This window comes from Falco biarmicus, chromosome 3, assembly GCF_023638135.1.
Source record: "Falco biarmicus isolate bFalBia1 chromosome 3, bFalBia1.pri, whole genome shotgun sequence".
Lineage (NCBI taxonomy): Eukaryota > Metazoa > Chordata > Aves > Falconiformes > Falconidae > Falco > Falco biarmicus.
In genome coordinates, this window is record NC_079290.1 from 109,471,123 (window position 1) to 109,488,495 (window position 17,373).

The following is a 17,373-nucleotide window of genomic DNA, read 5'->3' on the forward strand; positions in this document are numbered from 1 at the left end:
CAAAGTTGTTACCACCTCATTCTCCTTCGTCTTTAGCCACACTTGTTTCACCATCCACTTTCAATACCAGACGATTGCCAGCTCTGTTGTTCCACTCCAATCATAAAACCAGAATGTCTTATTTTCGGCAAAGCACCGTTCCATCCATCCAACACATCAAAAAGAAACTTTGAAGAGGCAGATTCAATAAAATCTTTTATATACAGACATATATACCATTTCTCCACCTCCTGGTTCTCCCAGCCCACGGGACAGAAATAAGGCAATATATCCTCTCCTCCTTTAGACACTAGAATAAATATCATCTTTTGAAATGTTTTCACCTGTGTGCATTTTTTTTTCAAAGCAAGCAACAATAACCTTTACCAAGTTGTAGAAAAGTTACACTGTTTTGGACGGCAGCCTTTCACACAGTGTTCCACTGAGGATTGTTTTATTTACCTGGGATAGAGAATTGCTCCAGTTCCACTCCCTCTCTAGCACAATTTCACTTGTTTCATTCAGAGCTGGTCCTCAGACTTTTTTCTCTATAAATGCAGTATGTTGGCCCTGAAGATAGCTCACTATCTTTTCCTCTATTTCCATGCCTTGTGCTATTTCCTCATCAGAAAGAGATAACGGAGTCTGTGAGTCTTTGGTTACAATAATAACAGAGGTTCTCCGCGACTCCAGGATATTTGCTACCACCACCTGGTGACGGTATTTCTCCAGAGCCTGCCGTGATTTATCAATTAAGATCAAGGGATCGGTCTCCAGTTTAAAGGAAATAACAAATGCCTCTGGGGCCCATTCTTTGACAAGAGGAGACAGCATTTTTGGCACCATCTTCATTGTGATCTACAATTGGGAAAGACAGTAGAGAAAAGTTTCAGTAAAAACATTATAATGGGTTTTAGTAAGAGATGGGGGGAGAGGGGGAAGGAAATTCCAGCTTCGCTTCATGTCATATTTACACTGGAAATGTTTCCAAGGCAGTATTTGGTTAGATCCCACCAAACAAGGTTAAAATCTCACTGGCATGCAGCGCACAACTAAATTAAATTATCAGTGTGGTATTAACAGTAAGCAGGGCATTCTTAAGTGATGAAGCAGGCCCACAGTAACTGCATAAACATTTTGTTATTTAAGAGCTAAAACCCACTCTGGGAATATAAACATAAGCAGAGGAAGACATAAAAAAAAAAAGAATTATATCTGCAGAGGTCCAAGTTTTCAGTTCTCCAAAATCCAGGCAGCCTACCAAATTTTAACCCTTCTTTCTCTCAATTCATTAAGGCACATGATGCATAAATATGCCAAAGCATGGCGAGGGGGGGAAAGTAGATGCCCTTGTTCTCCAGCTTCCTAACCTCTGGGTCCGTCACTGGGAATCAGGTTTTGCCTTATCTTCCCTACGCTAACAACAAAAAACTAAGCCCAGTGACTTGTTAGAAGCTAATTAAGTTAAATAAATTTGGTATTTGCTATATACGGAGCTCAGAAATCCACCTGCTCCCATAGGTGAAAGGCACCTGGGCACCAGGCACGTGCTACAGCTTTGGACTGTCATCGGCGCGAGCCGGGAGAAAGCAACACAAATACTCCAGCAGCCGTTCCTAAGAGCGCTTCAGCTACCTGTGACGCGCCATGTGCCCACCTCCGTGCTGTAAGCACAGCAGCTCCAAAGCAAAAGGCTAGGAAAATAGAAGGCAATCTCGCAGGCAGGCTATAAGCACATGCCATACCAGAAACCAAACTGTAATACTGCTGTTTCTCAAAGATAAAGCAGCGATGAACTCGGCTGCGTTCTCCTGTCTGCAGATAAGATGCTACACCACTCACTTTTGGTGCTTAAGTCTGCCCGTTACCCTCTTCATACCATTCTAAAAATAAATGTCAATCAAACTAGAGCAGGACCAATCCTGCCTCATCCTCTCATCCTTGCCCCTTGGTGCAAGAGAAGAATAAAACAATGCAATTCCACCGTTTCCACAGGATTCTGTCTCCGTCAAAATTCACCCTCCCATTCCCACTGCAAACTCCTGCTTTTTTGGCCAGCGAGCCATCGCTTTACAACCTTTCCCAGGTCTTATTCACAGTCAGACCCCTGGCAGCTGCGCCCCTGGCAGGATGCTGGGACAGGCAAGGCAGGGGGAGGGGGGGGGCAGGCCTCACCTGCAGGGGCCCCTCGGAGGACTGGATCTTGTGCTCGGGCATCTCCGAGGCCGGGATGTAGAAATCCGACACGGCAGCAGCCAGGTAAAACATGACGCTGGAGCCTATGAGAAATACAACCACAGTCACCCACTGCTACTGGCGCCTTCCGACAGCCTGGCCCCCCCACCCCTGCGACGGAGCAGAGTCAGTGGGACTGCCAGTGTGCCCCAACACCAAGGAGGGGAGCCCAGGTCCCCCCCTGGGGAGACCCCCCACTGCCTACTGGCACTGTCCTGAGCAGGGCAGCGCTGACCCCCCACACCAGGGTCCCCTCAGACACACTGTCACCCACTGAGCCTCATGCAGACTGCCATGGCAGGGTGCTGCAGCCCCCACAGGCCCCCTGCGCCCCAGGGACACCACCCCCGGGCCCCCCTGTCCCCTCACACCAGTGACACCCACCTCTTGGGCCCCCTCATCCCCTCACACTGGGGGGGTGGGGGGTGGGGTACGACACACACACCCCCAGGCCCCCTCGTCCCCTCACACTGGGACACACACACACAGACCCCCAAGCCCCCCTCATCCCCTCACACTGGGGGAGGGAACACACACACATACAGAGACCCCCCGGGCCCCCTTGTCCCCTCACAGTGTGAGGGGGGAACACACACACAGACCCCCCGGGCCTCCTCGTCCCCTCACACTGGGGGAGGGGACACACACACACACAGAGACCCCCCGGGCCCCCTTGTCCCCTCACACTGCGGGGGGAACACACACACAGACCCGCCGGGCCTCCTCGTCCCCTCACACTGGGGACACCCACCCACCTACCCCCGGGCCCCTCCTCTCACGCCGCGGACGGGACACAGACGCCCCCGGGGATCCTCGTCCCCTCACGTCGGGGGGACACAGCCCCCTCCACCGGGGACCCCCGTTCCTCCTCACACCGGGGACACCTATCCCCGCCCGAGGCCCCTTGTCCCCTCACAGCGGCGACACCCCCCCCCACCTCCCCTCACACCGGGGCCACACACACGCCCCGGGGCCACTCGCCCCCTCCCGCCGGGGCCCTGCCCGTACCGAAGGGCGCCAGGGCGCGGGCGGCGGCTCGCAGCAGCGCCAGGTACTCGCCCAGCCCGGTGAACTCGATGGCGAGCAGCGCCCCCGCCTCGGTAGCGCGGCGGTAATCGCGGAGGGCGGGCAGCAAGGCGGGCAGGGCGGCGGGGTCAGCGGCCACGCCGGGCGGCGGCCCAGGGGTGAGGCGGAGGGCGTCGAGCAGGGCGGGCCCGGGCGGGGGCAGCGCCCTGGCCCAGGGGAAGGCGGAGCGGGCCCGGTGCAGGAAGCAGACGCCGTAACCGGCCCGTACCAGCCGCTCGGCCGAGGCGGCCCCGCGCCTCCCGCTGCTGAAGTTCTCCAGGAAGCGGACGGCGCGCGCCTCCAGCGGCACCTGCGTGCCGCCCGACGTCACCAGCGCCACGCGCCGCCCGCGCGCCGCCTGCCCCGCCGCCCAGGCCCGCACGCGCCCCTCCGCCGCCGCTGCCGCCGCTTCCTCCGCGCCCGCCGCCGCCGCCGCCGCCATGCCCGCCCCGCCCCGCCCCTTCCGCCGGAAGTGCTCGGCCCGCGCCCTGCCGGAAGCGTCGCCTTGGTAACGCGGCTGCCGAGCGGCGCTGGAGGGGCCGGGGCGTTGCGAGCTGTGCGGGGCGGCTGCGCGGCTCCGCTGCCCCCGCTGTCGCCTCACGCACTACTGGTGAGAGCCCGCCGGCGGCGGGGCCCGCGGAGCGGGGCAGGGGCTAGCCCCGCGGCAAAGCCCGGGGTACACAGAGAAGGCCCGGGATGAGGCTCAGAGCTTAGGGAGAAAGCCCAGGGTGAAGCCCAGGAGGCAGGAACAGCCCCGGGACAGAGAAAGAGGCAGGGAGAAAGCCCAGAATAAGGCTCAGAGCACAGGGAGAAGGCCCGGGAGACAGGAATAGGCCTGGGACAGGGCGAGAGGCAGAGGCTAGCCCCCCGGCAAAGCTCAGCATACACAGAGAATGCCCACAATGAGGCTCAGGGCATAGGGAGAAAGCCCAGGATGAGGCCCAGAAGGCAGGAACAGGCCCAGGGCAGAGCAAGAGGCAGGGAGAGCCCAGGACAAGGCTCAAGGCACACAGAGAAGGACCTTGATGAGGCTCAGGGCACACAGAGAAGGCCCTGGATCAGGCTCAGAGCTTGGGGAGAAAGCCCAGGGTGAGGCCCAGGAGGCAGGAACAGGTCTGGGACAGTGCAAGAGGCAGGGACTAGCCCCACAGCAAAGCTCAGGATGGATGCCCAGAGAAGGCCCAGGATGAGGCTCAGGGCAGAGGGATAAGGCACAGGACAAGGCTCAGGGCATGGGGAGAAGGCCCAGGGTGAGGCCCAGGAGGCAGGAACAGGCTTGGGGCAGAGCAGGAGGCACAGACTAGCCCCATGGCAAAGCTCAGGACACAGAGGAGGCCCAGGATAAGGTTCAGAGCATGGGGAGAAGGCTCAGGAGGCAGGAACAGGCTCAGAGTGACACCCAGGAGCCAGTGGCAGACCTAGGGGACAGGGCAAGGGCTGAGAGATAGGTACAAACCCTGGGACACAAGGGACAGGGCAAGAGGCAAGGACTAGCCCCAGGACGAGGCTCCGGACACAGGGACAAGCCCCAGGACAAGGCTTAGGATGCAGGGATGAAGCCCAAGTAGCAGGGATGGGGCCTGAAGCAAAGCTCAGCAGGCAGAGGTGAGGCCCAGGATGGAGCCTGGGGGAAGGCCCAGGACAAAGCTCAGCAGGCAGGGTAGCAGGAGCTGGAGCATTCCTCCTTGCTTCCAACAGTGCCTGCATCAAAGAGAGAGCAGTGCAGCGAGCTTTCTAGGTGTCTGCAAAAATATCTTCACTTACACAGGGTCCTCGCTGAGGTCACATGTTAGCTGTCTGTTTCATTGGTTTCACAATGACGTGGGGTTTGTTTGGCTTTGTTTTGGGGTTTTTTTGTGCACTGCAGTACTGAAAGCCAGGCATTTGCTCCAAGCTAACTGTAGCAAGAGTTCTTTGAGCGATTTAAATAAAGTTTTAACATACAGAATCATGGTGACCGAGCAGGACCAGCGCTGTGTTCCCACTTGGGAATATCAAGTGTGTGTATTAATACTCTGTGAGCAGACTAAGGCTGCTGACTTAGTCTGCAGTGAAAGTCCAGATCACACAATAGGCAATAATCTTTCCTTACATTGCTTCCAAGTAAACAAAAATATCGTTCTTCCCTTACTTCCTTAGTGATGTAGACCATCAAAAAGCTGACTGGGTTAGTATCCATGAGCGAATATGCCAGCTGCTGATTCCAATCCGTACATCCCTCCCTTGTCTCCTTTCTGAAAAAGAAAGAAAACATGGCATGGAACAGCTGGTGAAGAGGCAGGTACGTACAAGAAAAACAAGGACCACTTCAAAGTGCTGCCAGTGAAATTTAACTCAATCTCTTCCTCCTATGTTTTGATGTACACAGTGTTGGGAGGGCACCTTGTTGGTTGATTGTTATTTAGTTGCAGAGCTTTAAGGTTCGTTTTAAACAAAAACTCTGTGATAAGGGTAGTGGGAGCATCCTCTCTCTGATTCTATGAGCCTCTTGCCTTTTTTGCGGTCCTTACTTGAAGTCCTGAGCTTCCTCAGGCTGCGACAATCCTGGATCTCCCGCCTTGTCAGGCAATTAGTCCACCTCCCTGGTTAGTCTGGGATCCATCTGAGTATTTGCTTCTTATGGGCTGTCCTCATCCTTCACTGATGAGAGGGATTCCCCTTTCTGAAAGCAGGGGGGCAAAGAAATAACGTCCCCTCCCTTTGTTTACCTGGCCAACTTTAAACACCCTTTCCCACAAAGTAGTCTTTTTATCTCTGCTTTTTGGCCTCGTGGGTGGTGCAGATGTGCAGCTCCTTTCCAGCCCAAGTGGTTTTCAGCTTTTTTTTGTTGTTGTTGTTGGTTTTTTGTTTATGGGGTGGCAGGATCTGCTTTTCCACAATGTTGATAAAATAAAATAACCCACCCAAATGCATCTGCTACTTAAAATCTTGCCCATAAAAATAAATCATCGTTCTACGTTGCGTAACTCCTAATCACAGAATAATAGAACAACAGGACAGCTGCAAGCGAGCTCGTAACAATCAAGCAGTGCCACTGAGAACATCATTAATCTTCTGGATTGTACATCACACATTATTTTTAAGGTTGTTTCTGGGCCAGGTGCTAGTGCTTTGGTGACTGGCTTGTTGCTGTGGTCTTTCTTGGGAGCATCCAGAAAGAGAAAATCTAAAAGGGGTGGAACTGGCGTAGGCAAAAGTCCTGCTTGGTGAAAGCTTGTGGGAGGCTTTAGGCAGCAGATTCCTTTAGACTGTAGGAACTGGGCACTGGCAACCTGGTTTTGAAAATCTCATCTGTTTGAAAATCACAGACAAAATTGTTGACCAAAGTCCAAAGAAGGAGTGTTAGAACAGTATGTCCCAGAAGCATCAGGAAAAATGTAAAAGCTCCTTTGCTCCACTTTACGTTTGAGTTGGTCTTTTATAAAGTCTCCAAAGAACGTTAAAATTGGTTTTACTGAGGGTGATGGCAGGGGTTTTGCATCCTTAACTGCTTAAAGCTTTTCCAAGAAACTTCACCTAATATTGAACAGCGATGGTGAAAGCATCTATTATTACCTCTTTGAATCTATAGCAGCTAAAATTGTGCTATATACATTACAAAAGTCCACGTGACCCCTAGACCAAGGAAGTACTCCTTGATTAGCTGTAAACTAATCATTTGCTTTCATTAGGTTCCAGGGAAGGAGAGCAGGAAGACGGGCGAGTCACTCCTCTTGATTGGAGGGCACACCTAGGTTAGCAGACGGCAACTGCAGATCTGCAGCTTGAGCCAAGGCTTGGAATGACTTCATGGGCTAAGTCACAGAGAGCAGATTCCGATTCTTTTTTTTTCCAAGTAGAGATTTTTTTATAGGATCTTTAACAACCCTGTTACATTTGTTCTTTGACCTTTGCCTCCTGATTATTTAAATAGAGGTTCTGGGAACAATGTGTGCTGGGACACTTTGTCTTCCTTCTTTCCTAAGAAAGGAGTGAAGAAGTTGACACGTCGTGTTGGTTACCCGTTCGCTTTCACAGTGAGACCGCAGCTGCTAGCCCACAAATGAAGCCTGCTTTTCTGTACAGCCGGCTACATGGTGGACAGCGCTGGGCCTGGACTGTCTGACCAGCATTGGAAGAGCGGTATGGAGAGGCTGAGATTATTTAATGCCCTGGCTTGCTGGCTTTATCACATTTCTAGTCGTGGAGACAACAGAAATGCTGTAAAAAAAAAGGTCTTTGCAGCTCAGGGGAAAGCTATGTAGTCTCATGAGGATCTGAGAAAAAAACCACCTTCTCGAAGTCTGCCCATAGCTTTGTTATTTTTTGAACGTTTTTGCTGTACTTCACAAACTCCTGCACGGTGTTTGTTTAGAAAACACACAGCTCGAGCCTCAGTCAGGACATGGGAAAGCTTGTGCACGTCAAAATGCCCCATGGCTTAAGGGAAGGTGCGTGAAGCTGAGAGCCAGGAGGTTATGAGTTTCATACCTCGTCTGCACTCCAAAGCTTTGTTGATAGAAATCTGCTTTTGTCAACGTAGCCGGGGGCTTGCCTGCAGACAGCACCTCCAAGCTGACAAAACTCCAAGTTTCTGTTTGTAGAATAGCCTCACCTGCCTGCGTGATGTCAGCTTACCGCAGCCCCTGGGTATGGGAAAAGATCCATGCCTCAGCCAGCTACAGCAGTCCTCCAGCATCGGTCCGACTGCAGGTTTCAACTCAAACTGACGAGGAGCCTGCCTTCCTCTTTAAATCGTCATTTAATCAAGGCCACCATCGGTTTTGGTGCCTGCAACTGAGTAAACGAACGTGGCATCGAACCCCAACCATGTTCCCAACCCCCTGCTCCCACCTGGAGCAGAGCTGGGGTCCTCAGCTGCCTCAAGCCCCAACTGGGGGAAAACTGCGTGGGGGCATCTTCAGAGAAACCTCTGTAATTGCAACACACATGAAAAAGCCCAAAGCGTGCAGGTCTGGGGGCGTGGGGCTACTGGCAAGATGAAAAACAGCGCAGGGCCAAAGCTAACAATCCCCTCGAGGCTTGTAACTGCGCAGTCTTAAATATTCGGTGCTGCAGGGCTTCTGTTGTCTCCTGCCCTTGCTTCTCCTCCTGGGAGCTGTGCGAGAGCCTAACCCTTAGCTTGTCCTCACTGCAGATGTTTTGAGATAGCTTATATCGGGGGAAGTAGCGATGATCCTATTGACAAGGAGTAAAAAATGAATTATCTTGATCTCCAGCACCTCCCCAGATGACAATCTGCTTGATACCCACGCACCAAATCTGGTGCCGGTTGCAACAGAGACAGAGCAGCATGGACAGAAAAAGCTGCCTGATAAATAACTGCTTTTATTGCTCCTTGCCCTGAGCGTGTGCTGACCTTCTCCTGGACACTGCTCCCCCAGCACGGTTTGGGTTTGATGCATGCCTTTTTCGCTCTAGATGTGGTAGCTCAGGAGTAGAGAGGGGGGTGGGCGCTATGTTTTCTAGCTCTTAGTTCTCCTTGCTCTAGCAGGGAGCTATCACTCTGAGGTGTGTTCTCTGAAGCTCTCATTGATCCAGAAAGGATGTCCCTTTATCTCTGCCAGGATCCCCAGGAAACACTCGCAAGGCAAGTCCTTGAGGCTCCTATCCCTGAGCTGTTCCTTCACCCATGGCCTACCTCTCTCTGAGCACTTAACCTCAGCAAAATGCCAACACCTGGCCACCAAAAACACTGGAATTTGTTTTTTTCTGCCCTCTCCTCAGCCACAGCTGGAAACCAGCAGGCAATAAAGAGGTGAAACGGTATTTTCTGCCGGCGCTCACTGCACAGGCCTGCCCGTGCCTTCTAGCAAAAGAGCGAGCGCCTCGCTGACTTCCCATGGCAGCACTGCTAGGCACGCCAGCAACGGGATTTCTTTCCAGACAGCTTTCCCTTGTGTGAAAAGCCGACGCAGAATTGTTGGGAGTTGGCAACCATTAGGCTGCAAGCAAAGAGATAAATAAGCATCCTGGCTCTTTTTTCGCTGGCATCCCTCAACACCTCACGCAGCATCTCCAGTTGCCTCAGAGCTCCTAACGGGCATTCAAACGATACATTTACAGAGCTGGTGGATAATCAGATGCTGCAAAGGGTGAAAAGACCAAAGGTGGTGTGGCCTGCTAGGAGCAGCGAAAAGGCAGGGAGCGACGCTTCGCATGGGAAACATTAGGGATCCTGACACCAAACAGAAATGCTGCAGAAGCTGCCTGGCCACCGAATCCGGCGCAGGCGCTGGCTGTACAGAAGCGTCACGCCGTGCGTTCGGGTGTTCTGATTTTGACCTGGTTTCCAGACTCCGTGCCTAAAAATATGAGGCCCAAAACTGGCCAGGAGAGGGTGGGAGGAAGCTGCAGCACCATGTGAGGAGCTCTCTCCTCACTTCCAGACAGCGTCTCCCAGAGCTGGAGCTGTGCCATGCTGGCACCAGTTTGCCAAACCATACGCTCCGCTGCCTGCTATGAGTCACTGTTATTACCGTCAGCAAAACCCTACCGTAGCCCCTTTGTCTAATCTTTTCTATGGTCTTGTGATGATCATTTTCTGTGCTTCACAGCTTTTATTGCTGCAGCCTTATTAGCCCTTTTTCGTAGGCATAAAGGATTCTTCGTCTCATAAGACACCACATGACCTAAGAGGATGTCCAGAGCTGTTCCTGCTAGAAGTAGGAGCGAAAGCCAGGCTCTAACATGACAGCTCTAATTTCCACCCGTTAATTACAGACACAAACAACATTGCAATCACTGTTTTATAGTTTTCTAACTTGAATGTAAAAAGAGACCATGCGTTTTATTTCACCTTACGCTTTGTTCAGTCTGTCTCATTACTGTGTTTCCCTGCAGAAATACATCATTGATGTCGCATCCAGCACAGCCCAGGAGTTTGTTTTGGATGGGAAGCATAAAGAAGCGATACCTGCAGCTTTACATGCACTGCGCTTCGCTACCGAAGCGTACGGCTCAAATTCCGTGCAACTAGTGCCTGCTTATCTCCTCTTGGCTGAGGCCTCCGCTGGTAAGTATTGTCTAAATAAGTAACGTTGGCAAGGGCAAGACCTCCCCTGGGTCAGGTTTCTGGTTTCCTTTTACCATTTATCAGGGAAGGAGCAGCTCTGCATTTCAGCATTGTGCCATGCCTCTACCCTGCCCTGTCTCAAGGGCATTTCAGAGAGATTTCAGAAGTCACACACACACCCCTTTACTGTGTGAGTCTGGGGAAAAAGAATCACTCGTGGGTGATGAGAGATCAATGAAATGTTTTCTCCCTCGGTCCCAATTCCCACAGGAGGAGCAATATGAAAAGCTGTTCTTCACCTCTGTGGCTTCATCTGACTCTCAAAAGCATTAAATTCCTGAGGGTGGTTGGTTGTGCTCTTATCTCAGGGAACCAGCAAACATTTCGGAGGCCGTTGCATCAGAGGCATGCCCGAGTTCATTCACAAAAGCACGCTGTGCCTGGAGCGGAGCTTTTTCTCATTGACTGTATGCTTTATAAAGAATGTCAAATTAGGGCTCGGTGTGCATGGAGAGCTGCTCCCTTCAGCTGGAGATGTAAAGGACTGAGAAATCACTGTAAATCATTGCCATTACGGGAGTACATGCAACGCTCAGCCAGCAGAATTGAGCTCTCTCAAGGATTGTCTTAAATGGTGTGGCGAGAGAAGGGGGGGGGGGGAAAAATCCCATGAGTAATTCTAGTGTGATAATAAATGAGTCATTAGTGGCTGCCTGTAGCTAACCTGTTTTGAGCACGTGTTTCAGAGATGCTGAATGCATTACACAGTTTCTGGTTTCTCTTGTAGCTGTAGACACTCAGCCTGTCCGTAAATCAGATTTTGAACACCTGCTCGGCTACGGAGCGCTCGGGAGAGAAGCGGGGAATCCACAAACTAGGTCTTTATATCAAACTACTGCAGAGGGCTAGCAGGCAGTATTCTCTAAATTTCTCCCATCCAAAAAGTGCTCTTTATCTTGCTTAATCCTACGTGTCATTTCAGGTGTTGGCCGTCTTCCACAGGCATCTAAGTATCTCTCCCAAGCCCAGTGGATTGTCCTCAGAACTCCAGACTGCAGCGTTGCTCTTCAGTGTAAACTGCATCGTAGTCTGGGGCTTTTCTGCGCTGCTGAAGGAGACTTTGAACAGGCTTTGTATCACCTGGCAAACGATGTAAGCCAACTCAAATACAGAAAGGCTTCAATTTTTCTTCCCACTCTAACACTTCCACATCGATATGAAAACCCCAGCAGATTGGTCATTCTGGGTTTAGGTACTGAACGACACGTTACAAACACCTGAGCTGTCTAGATCTAAGATACCCGCGTATCCACGTGTTAGCCAAAGCATTTTACCAGGGATCCTTACTCCCATGAAGTGCCACATACCTTGTCTTTAGTACATCTGCTTATAAATTTACCTGTCAGCCTCGTACTGAGATGAACAGATGTGCCAACCCCAAACCGGTACAGTTGCCTTTTATTCAACAGGTGGGGAAGTGACTTTATACTTGGGCCATCATTTTCCTCACTACTTTTCTGTTAGACGGCAGCTCTCTGTCAACTGTTATTTAACAAATGCCTTATTTAATGATTTAAACGCCTGGTTCAATGGCCTTTTCCCCGACTCAAGCCTTTTCAGCCCCAAGAGCAGGTTGTCACATTGGAAGTGGTGGTTGCCAGCTGTTTCCTGAGGATGCTTTGCCTGTCATTTGATCCTCCAAAGGCAGATGAACTCTGCAACATCCTATTTATGTCCCGTGTGGACTAAATTTATCTAGTGCAGAGTGATGTATACCCGCTACTGTTGAATTTGATAGTAGCTTTGTGTGGGTGTAAAGGATGACATATGGTTGGGAAGAATTCAATGGTTTCTGTTGTAGGCTATACAACCCTGGCTTTGTTCAGTCTGTAAAACTTCAGGGAGGTTCCCCGCTGTGCCATTGTGTGTTTAGGTGTCCTCAATCAGGTGCCTGAAAGGGCATCAGGTAATAATTTTCTGCTCTTAGCGAGTCGCTGGTCTACGTCAGAGCAGCCCAAGACCTGCCTGAACCCTGGCTGCGTGTCAGATCTGCTGAGAGTCACACGCCAGCTCAGAATAGCTGGAATGCACCACTGCCTTCCCACTCCCTGGCTCCGGCCGGGGCTTCGGGGGGAGAAACTGGCACCGCGGAGCTGGAAAGCAGCAGCAGGTTGCGCGTTTGGAGGCGGGAGGTGTTCGCAGAGTGAGGACGAGATGTGGGAAATCTGCCCCATGCTTCAGTGGGGTGATAAGGTTCCTCTGCCCCAGGGAGCAGAGAGTTTGGGGGCACTGTGTTCCTTTGCATAAACCCGTAAATTCCTTCACATAAAAATACAGCTTTTTGAGTACCACATTTGACAGTCAGAAACAGGTATCACTAACTTTTTCATTACACAGAAAAAACCTGAATGCTTGTGTTATCATTATTAATCCATAATGAAAAGTTTCCCAGGTTTGACATGAATGTTAAAGTCTTGTCATTTTTTCATTTTTCATACTGATTTCAGATTTACCTTGCTAGTTCTACATTTGGACTAAAATCTATTGAGACCTCTGGAGGTTATTTCCACATGGCCAATGTTTTCTTTCAGCAGAACAAAACGGACATAGCAAACTCACTGTATGCTAAGGTTGGTAAACTCGAAGGTCACCCTCCTATCTATTTCTCACTTATTTTTCCTGTGCCCTTTCTGATGTTTTTCCTGTTTCTGATTGCCTTTAATATAATGGCAACCATATAAAGTGTTGACGTTGCCTTTTTGGATCAATCTGGGAAACCATTTTCATACTTATGTATTTCTCAGAGTTAAAACCAGGAGACATTATTCCTGTGCTAGGTTCAAAATCATTATTCAAGCTGTCTTCAATTTGGGCAGCCAAACCTTGTTAAGAAATAGCTTTGTTACCAAACACCCCGTGCCAGGTGTTAAAGAGTCCCACAAGCAGAGAGGATCACCAAGGATTTTCCGTAGCCAGGGAAGAGTGGCTGGTACATACAGCAGTGGGATACAAACGAGCCATGTAAAATTTACAGTGAGAATCAAGGAAAAGTCACAGTGATAAAAGATTGTCAGAATGGAAGGATAAAGCAAGGGAAGGAACAATTATCTAAGCACTCTAAGAACTAACAAAAAAAAAAAAAGAGCTTTTCTTTCTTTAGCCTGATTTTCTGTGGAAACAAGGCTTTGGCTGCTGCGCAATTTGCCTCTGTTCCCCTTGCAAACTGCTTTTGTTTAACGATTTAGTTAGATTTGTTCGAGTTTGATAAAAAATTAATAGCTGGCTGGAGAAGTGAGCTTCCAGCTAAGGCTGCCAGCGGGAGAAGAGCAGTCAGATCTCTCCGTGAGCCATCCAGCTCAGCAGCAGCCAGCTCAGTGACCAGCAGGCACTCCAGTTATCGCAGGAGGGACGGGCATTGCAGGACACAGTGTTCATAGAACAACTAGTTGCTAAATACCATGGATTCATGCAAGTGAAATAATTCATTTGCTTCCTGATAGGTAACTGACATCTGGCATGCTTTTCTTGTGAAGGCAGTTCAAGCGCAAGAACAAAGTCTCAGCTCACGGCTGGAAATGTCTCCGTTCGCCGAGGAGAAGGAAGTCAGTGAAGACCTGATGAGTAAGCACCACTCTTGCGCAGAGCCACTCAGAAGATGGGATTTTAAAGAATCTGTATATCCTATGGTTCATGTTTACCATGTTGGGTTTTGCGTGGCATTTTTGTAGACCAAATTTAGTCGGAATCACAGGTGTTTCTGGGGTTGATGCTCAGCAGCTTGCGCTGGATGAAACAAGGCTGCTTTAGGGATAAGGGTGTTTGAGTGGAAGCACAGCTTTGCCCTTTTTGTTTCCGTGCTCCTTTTCACAGCACCCGTGGCAGCTACTTGAACAGTGCAGGATTTGGCCTTTCAAGATTCAATTCCACTTCGACATACTTATTTCTCTGCAGCTCCTTTGTCTCCATTTAATTATGTGAAAGTGAGATGTCATCTTGCTTAGGCAGGTTCACAGCTTAATCTTCTGAAGTGGTAGGACACAGTGGGATAGCACATACTGATAATTGGATGCATTAATCAGGAGAATACTCTCAGGGGAGAAGCTGGGGAATCTCTCACTAGGACATAAAGGGTTAGGAAACATGCTATTGCACGTGGTACTACCCTGTGCTCCGCTGAAGTCAGACTAGACTCTGGTCCTTGTCTTCTTTCCACCATCTATACTAATCAAAATATTGTCAAAGAGAAACATTCCAGCAAATCCCATTACCCAGCGTTGTCTCCGTTGGTAGTTGCTGCCGTAGGAACCACACCAAGACAGGGCCACGCGATACCATCTTCGGTTATGACAGGAGTATGAAAGTTGCTCTTTTCATGCAGCTGTTATGACTCCACATCCTTACGAAAGGCTAATCAACACAATTACCGACTGGATGAAAAGATACCTGTTAATGGGTATGGAATTTGCATGGAGCTGGGATACCGCGTTGATGCTTGTAGTAGAAATGCTTTGATGTCTAGAAGAGATAATTGGACAGCTTTGAATATATTATCTTGCATGCATCCAACGAGATTGTTTTATTCTCGATGCAGCCGAAGCCCAGCAAGCAGAAGCAACCCGAGTGCTGAGCGCCGTGTTAGCTAGCAGGGAGCAGGCACCAAAGCAACAGCCTGGGGAAACCGCCAGAGTTCTGCATGCCCTCGCCATGCTTTATTACCTGACCCTGGATTTGTCAAAGGTAAGTTTTGTCTGGCAGAAGGCTCCAGGAGAGCTGCCTAACTCTGCCTCTGTGCTCACCCCAGCTCACGAAGCCAGTTGCTTCTGTTCCCCCAGCACCTCTCCTGAGCCCACAACAGCCTTGCAGCACTGGATGACCACAGATAAAGCTGCCTTAGCAGCTCTGTGTGAAGGCAGTTTGCGATCTGCACTCTGCCGAGGCTGACAAACCTCACCGCGTCCATTTTGGTCTCTGCCAGGCCATCCACTGTCACAGCACTATCAAAACTCACCAGCTGCAGCGAGGCTTTTACCACTCCATCCCAGGTTAACTTCAATAAGCAGTTCCCACACCTTTTCCTGGCACAGCCACCGATTTCCCCCAAGGTTTCAGAAGTTCATCTACTGTCCATGCTGTTTCTTCATCCTCTTCAGGCCAGTCCACACTGCTTCTTGCCTCTGCTGCAAGTCCAGATTCTTCTTTCCTTGGGATCCTCTTCCAGCCAGCCTTTCCTCATCCAGACCCTCTTCCTCTCCTAGGGCTTCACCTTGTCTCTCCTCCATCCAGGGCACTCTCTCCTCCCGCTGCTTCTCCCAGGCCTCTCTCCATCCAGAGGTCCTCCTCCATGCCCCTCAGAGCTATTTAACTACTTAGCAGGAACCAGCCACAGCGGCACCTTACCCACGTCAGCCAACCCACCGCCCCTGAAGCCAGCCCACAGCTGTATATTATCAATGTTAATTAACCTGCCTTCATTCCTCTACAATTCCTCTACAATCCACAGTGGATCCTATAGTCATCCATGTTTTCTGGGTTCGTCCTTTACCTGGGACATCCTGGCGGAGCAGCTGCCTGTCACGAGCTGCATTTAGGCATCAGGTTGGGTGAGAGAAGACGCCGGCCTTGCACGTGGCTCTCCTTGAGCCAAACTCCCTCTAATTACCACAGTGTTAACGCAGGTTCACTCTGTTGGACCCTGTAATTCGGTTTTGAATTTGCACCCCTGTATTTTGATGGCTAAAAGTTTCAGATGCGACTCCTAACTTCAGAGCGCCCAGTTCTCTGCCTTAACAATAATTGATTTTGAGGAAATGCTGAGCACTGGAAATCAGGTCTCTTTGTCTGGGCAAGGGACTTAAAATCCTGAGTCTCTTCTGCCCGTGTTTTGGAGGGTGAAAATAGAGATTATTAATGGTCTCTTCATTGTGTTGGAGAGAGACGTAATGATGTGAGTCAGTGTTTGGAAGACACAAAGAAACAAATTCAAATTAGGAAAAAAAGGCAAAGCTTTGTAATTGTGACAATGTCTAATCCCTGGAAAAGCTACCGAGGGAAATGAGGGATTTAGTTCAAACTGAGTCAATACAGCTGGGTTGTTTGGTTTTTTTTTTTCCTGAAATAGCTTTGGGAACGTTCAGACAAGCTGCTGTATTAGATGGGAGGTAATGATCTCCAGCACAGGGGGCTGGGGTTCGTAATCTCTTCTGTCTGCACCGCTGGATCCTAAATATGATACCTGTTGGCAGCTTTTCTCTCTCCTGTAAAGCAGCTTGCCCAGGTCACCCTCTGGAACGGGTGGCTGAGAGGCCGGATCCTGATCGGCTCCAGCGCCACGGTTCCAGTCAGCCTCTGCAGGCATTTCAACTGCCGCTTGAGAAAAGGCAAATTCCTGACGATTATTTTGTCTTTTCCGTTTCCTTCCAGGCTCGTGAGGTGGGGGTGAAAGCCTTTGACCTGGTGAAACAACTGCCCCAACATGAGTCTCTAGAAACTATCGGTCATTTGTTAAAGTTGATTAACGCCAAGCTTCCCTGCGCAAAATAAAGAGCTCTCTCCACCAGAGGCAGGTGTTTGGCTGGGTTCTCTCTCTGGAGTGCTGAAAACCAAAGGTGTGACAAGCCGTGTGGGTCCTTCCCGCTGCTGCCAGCTTTCCAGATGTGTCCCTTTCTGCCTCAATGAGTCTTTGAAAATGAAACACTTTGGTACAAGTTAATTTTCCTGCCCTGCTCAACCTCAGTCACCTGTTATGGGAAAATAGTGCGAGGGTGAGAAACCAAAAGCACAACCGACACGTGACGCGTAAATCGTTATCTAATGATTTATGAATAAGCAAACAGCCTCTTACGTCCTCACATTGTCTGTCCAGAAGCCGGGACCAGCCGATGTGTGTTTGTTACTGGTTTCCTCCATTTGCCTTTCAGTGTGATGAGGGAGGAGCCGCCGGGGAGGGACGGGGGGGAAGGTCTTCGCCGCGCCCTAACGCGGGGCGAGGCTCAGGACCTGGTTGGGCTCCATCAGGTGCTGCACCTCGCTGCGGGGCCCCTCCATTTCCAAATCTCCCCGTTCTCTTTTTGCAGAGCTTT

At 50.4% G+C, this 17,373-nt stretch overlaps 2 protein-coding genes across 3 annotated transcripts; one reads left to right on the plus strand and one right to left on the minus strand.

Moving 5' to 3' along the window:
* Positions 1-182: 182 nt before the first annotated feature.
* PPCS (phosphopantothenoylcysteine synthetase) lies at positions 183-3,747 on the minus strand. Of its 2 annotated transcripts, none has more exons than XM_056332122.1 (3): positions 3,223-3,747; positions 2,155-2,258; positions 183-837 (listed from the first exon to the last, which is right to left on the minus strand). In XM_056332122.1, the coding sequence occupies exons 1-3, from the start codon at positions 3,719-3,721 to the stop codon at positions 514-516; spliced, it is 927 nt and encodes a 308-aa protein (XP_056188097.1). In that variant the 5' UTR covers positions 3,722-3,747; the 3' UTR covers positions 183-513. The 2 variants fall into 2 exon arrangements, with proteins under 2 accessions (XP_056188097.1, XP_056188098.1); XM_056332123.1 differs by having other exon boundaries at positions 3,509-3,642.
* A 50-nt stretch (positions 3,748-3,797) lies between these two features.
* ZMYND12 (zinc finger MYND-type containing 12) lies at positions 3,798-16,852 on the plus strand (the record flags this gene model as incomplete). The annotated part of the gene is made up of 8 exons (XM_056332124.1): positions 3,798-3,889; positions 5,419-5,560; positions 10,123-10,294; positions 11,277-11,446; positions 12,802-12,924; positions 13,795-13,915; positions 14,886-15,031; positions 16,715-16,852. Coding segments are annotated over 8 exons (1,086 nt in total), but the record flags the coding sequence as incomplete, so codon positions are not given.
* Between the last annotated feature and the right edge of the window lie 521 nt (positions 16,853-17,373).

Coding starts and splice junctions, on each gene's coding strand:
- PPCS (XM_056332122.1), bottom strand. CDS start 3,721: ATGGCGGCGGCGGCGGCGGCGGGCGCGGAGGAAGCGGCGGCAGCGGCG. Junction 2,259..3,222: donor CCGCGCCCTGGCGCCCTTCG/GTACGGGCAGGG, acceptor TATTTCTCATAG/GCTCCAGCGTCATGTTTTAC. Junction 838..2,154: donor CCTCCGAGGGGCCCCTGCAG/GTGAGGCCTGCC, acceptor TCCCAATTGTAG/ATCACAATGAAGATGGTGCC.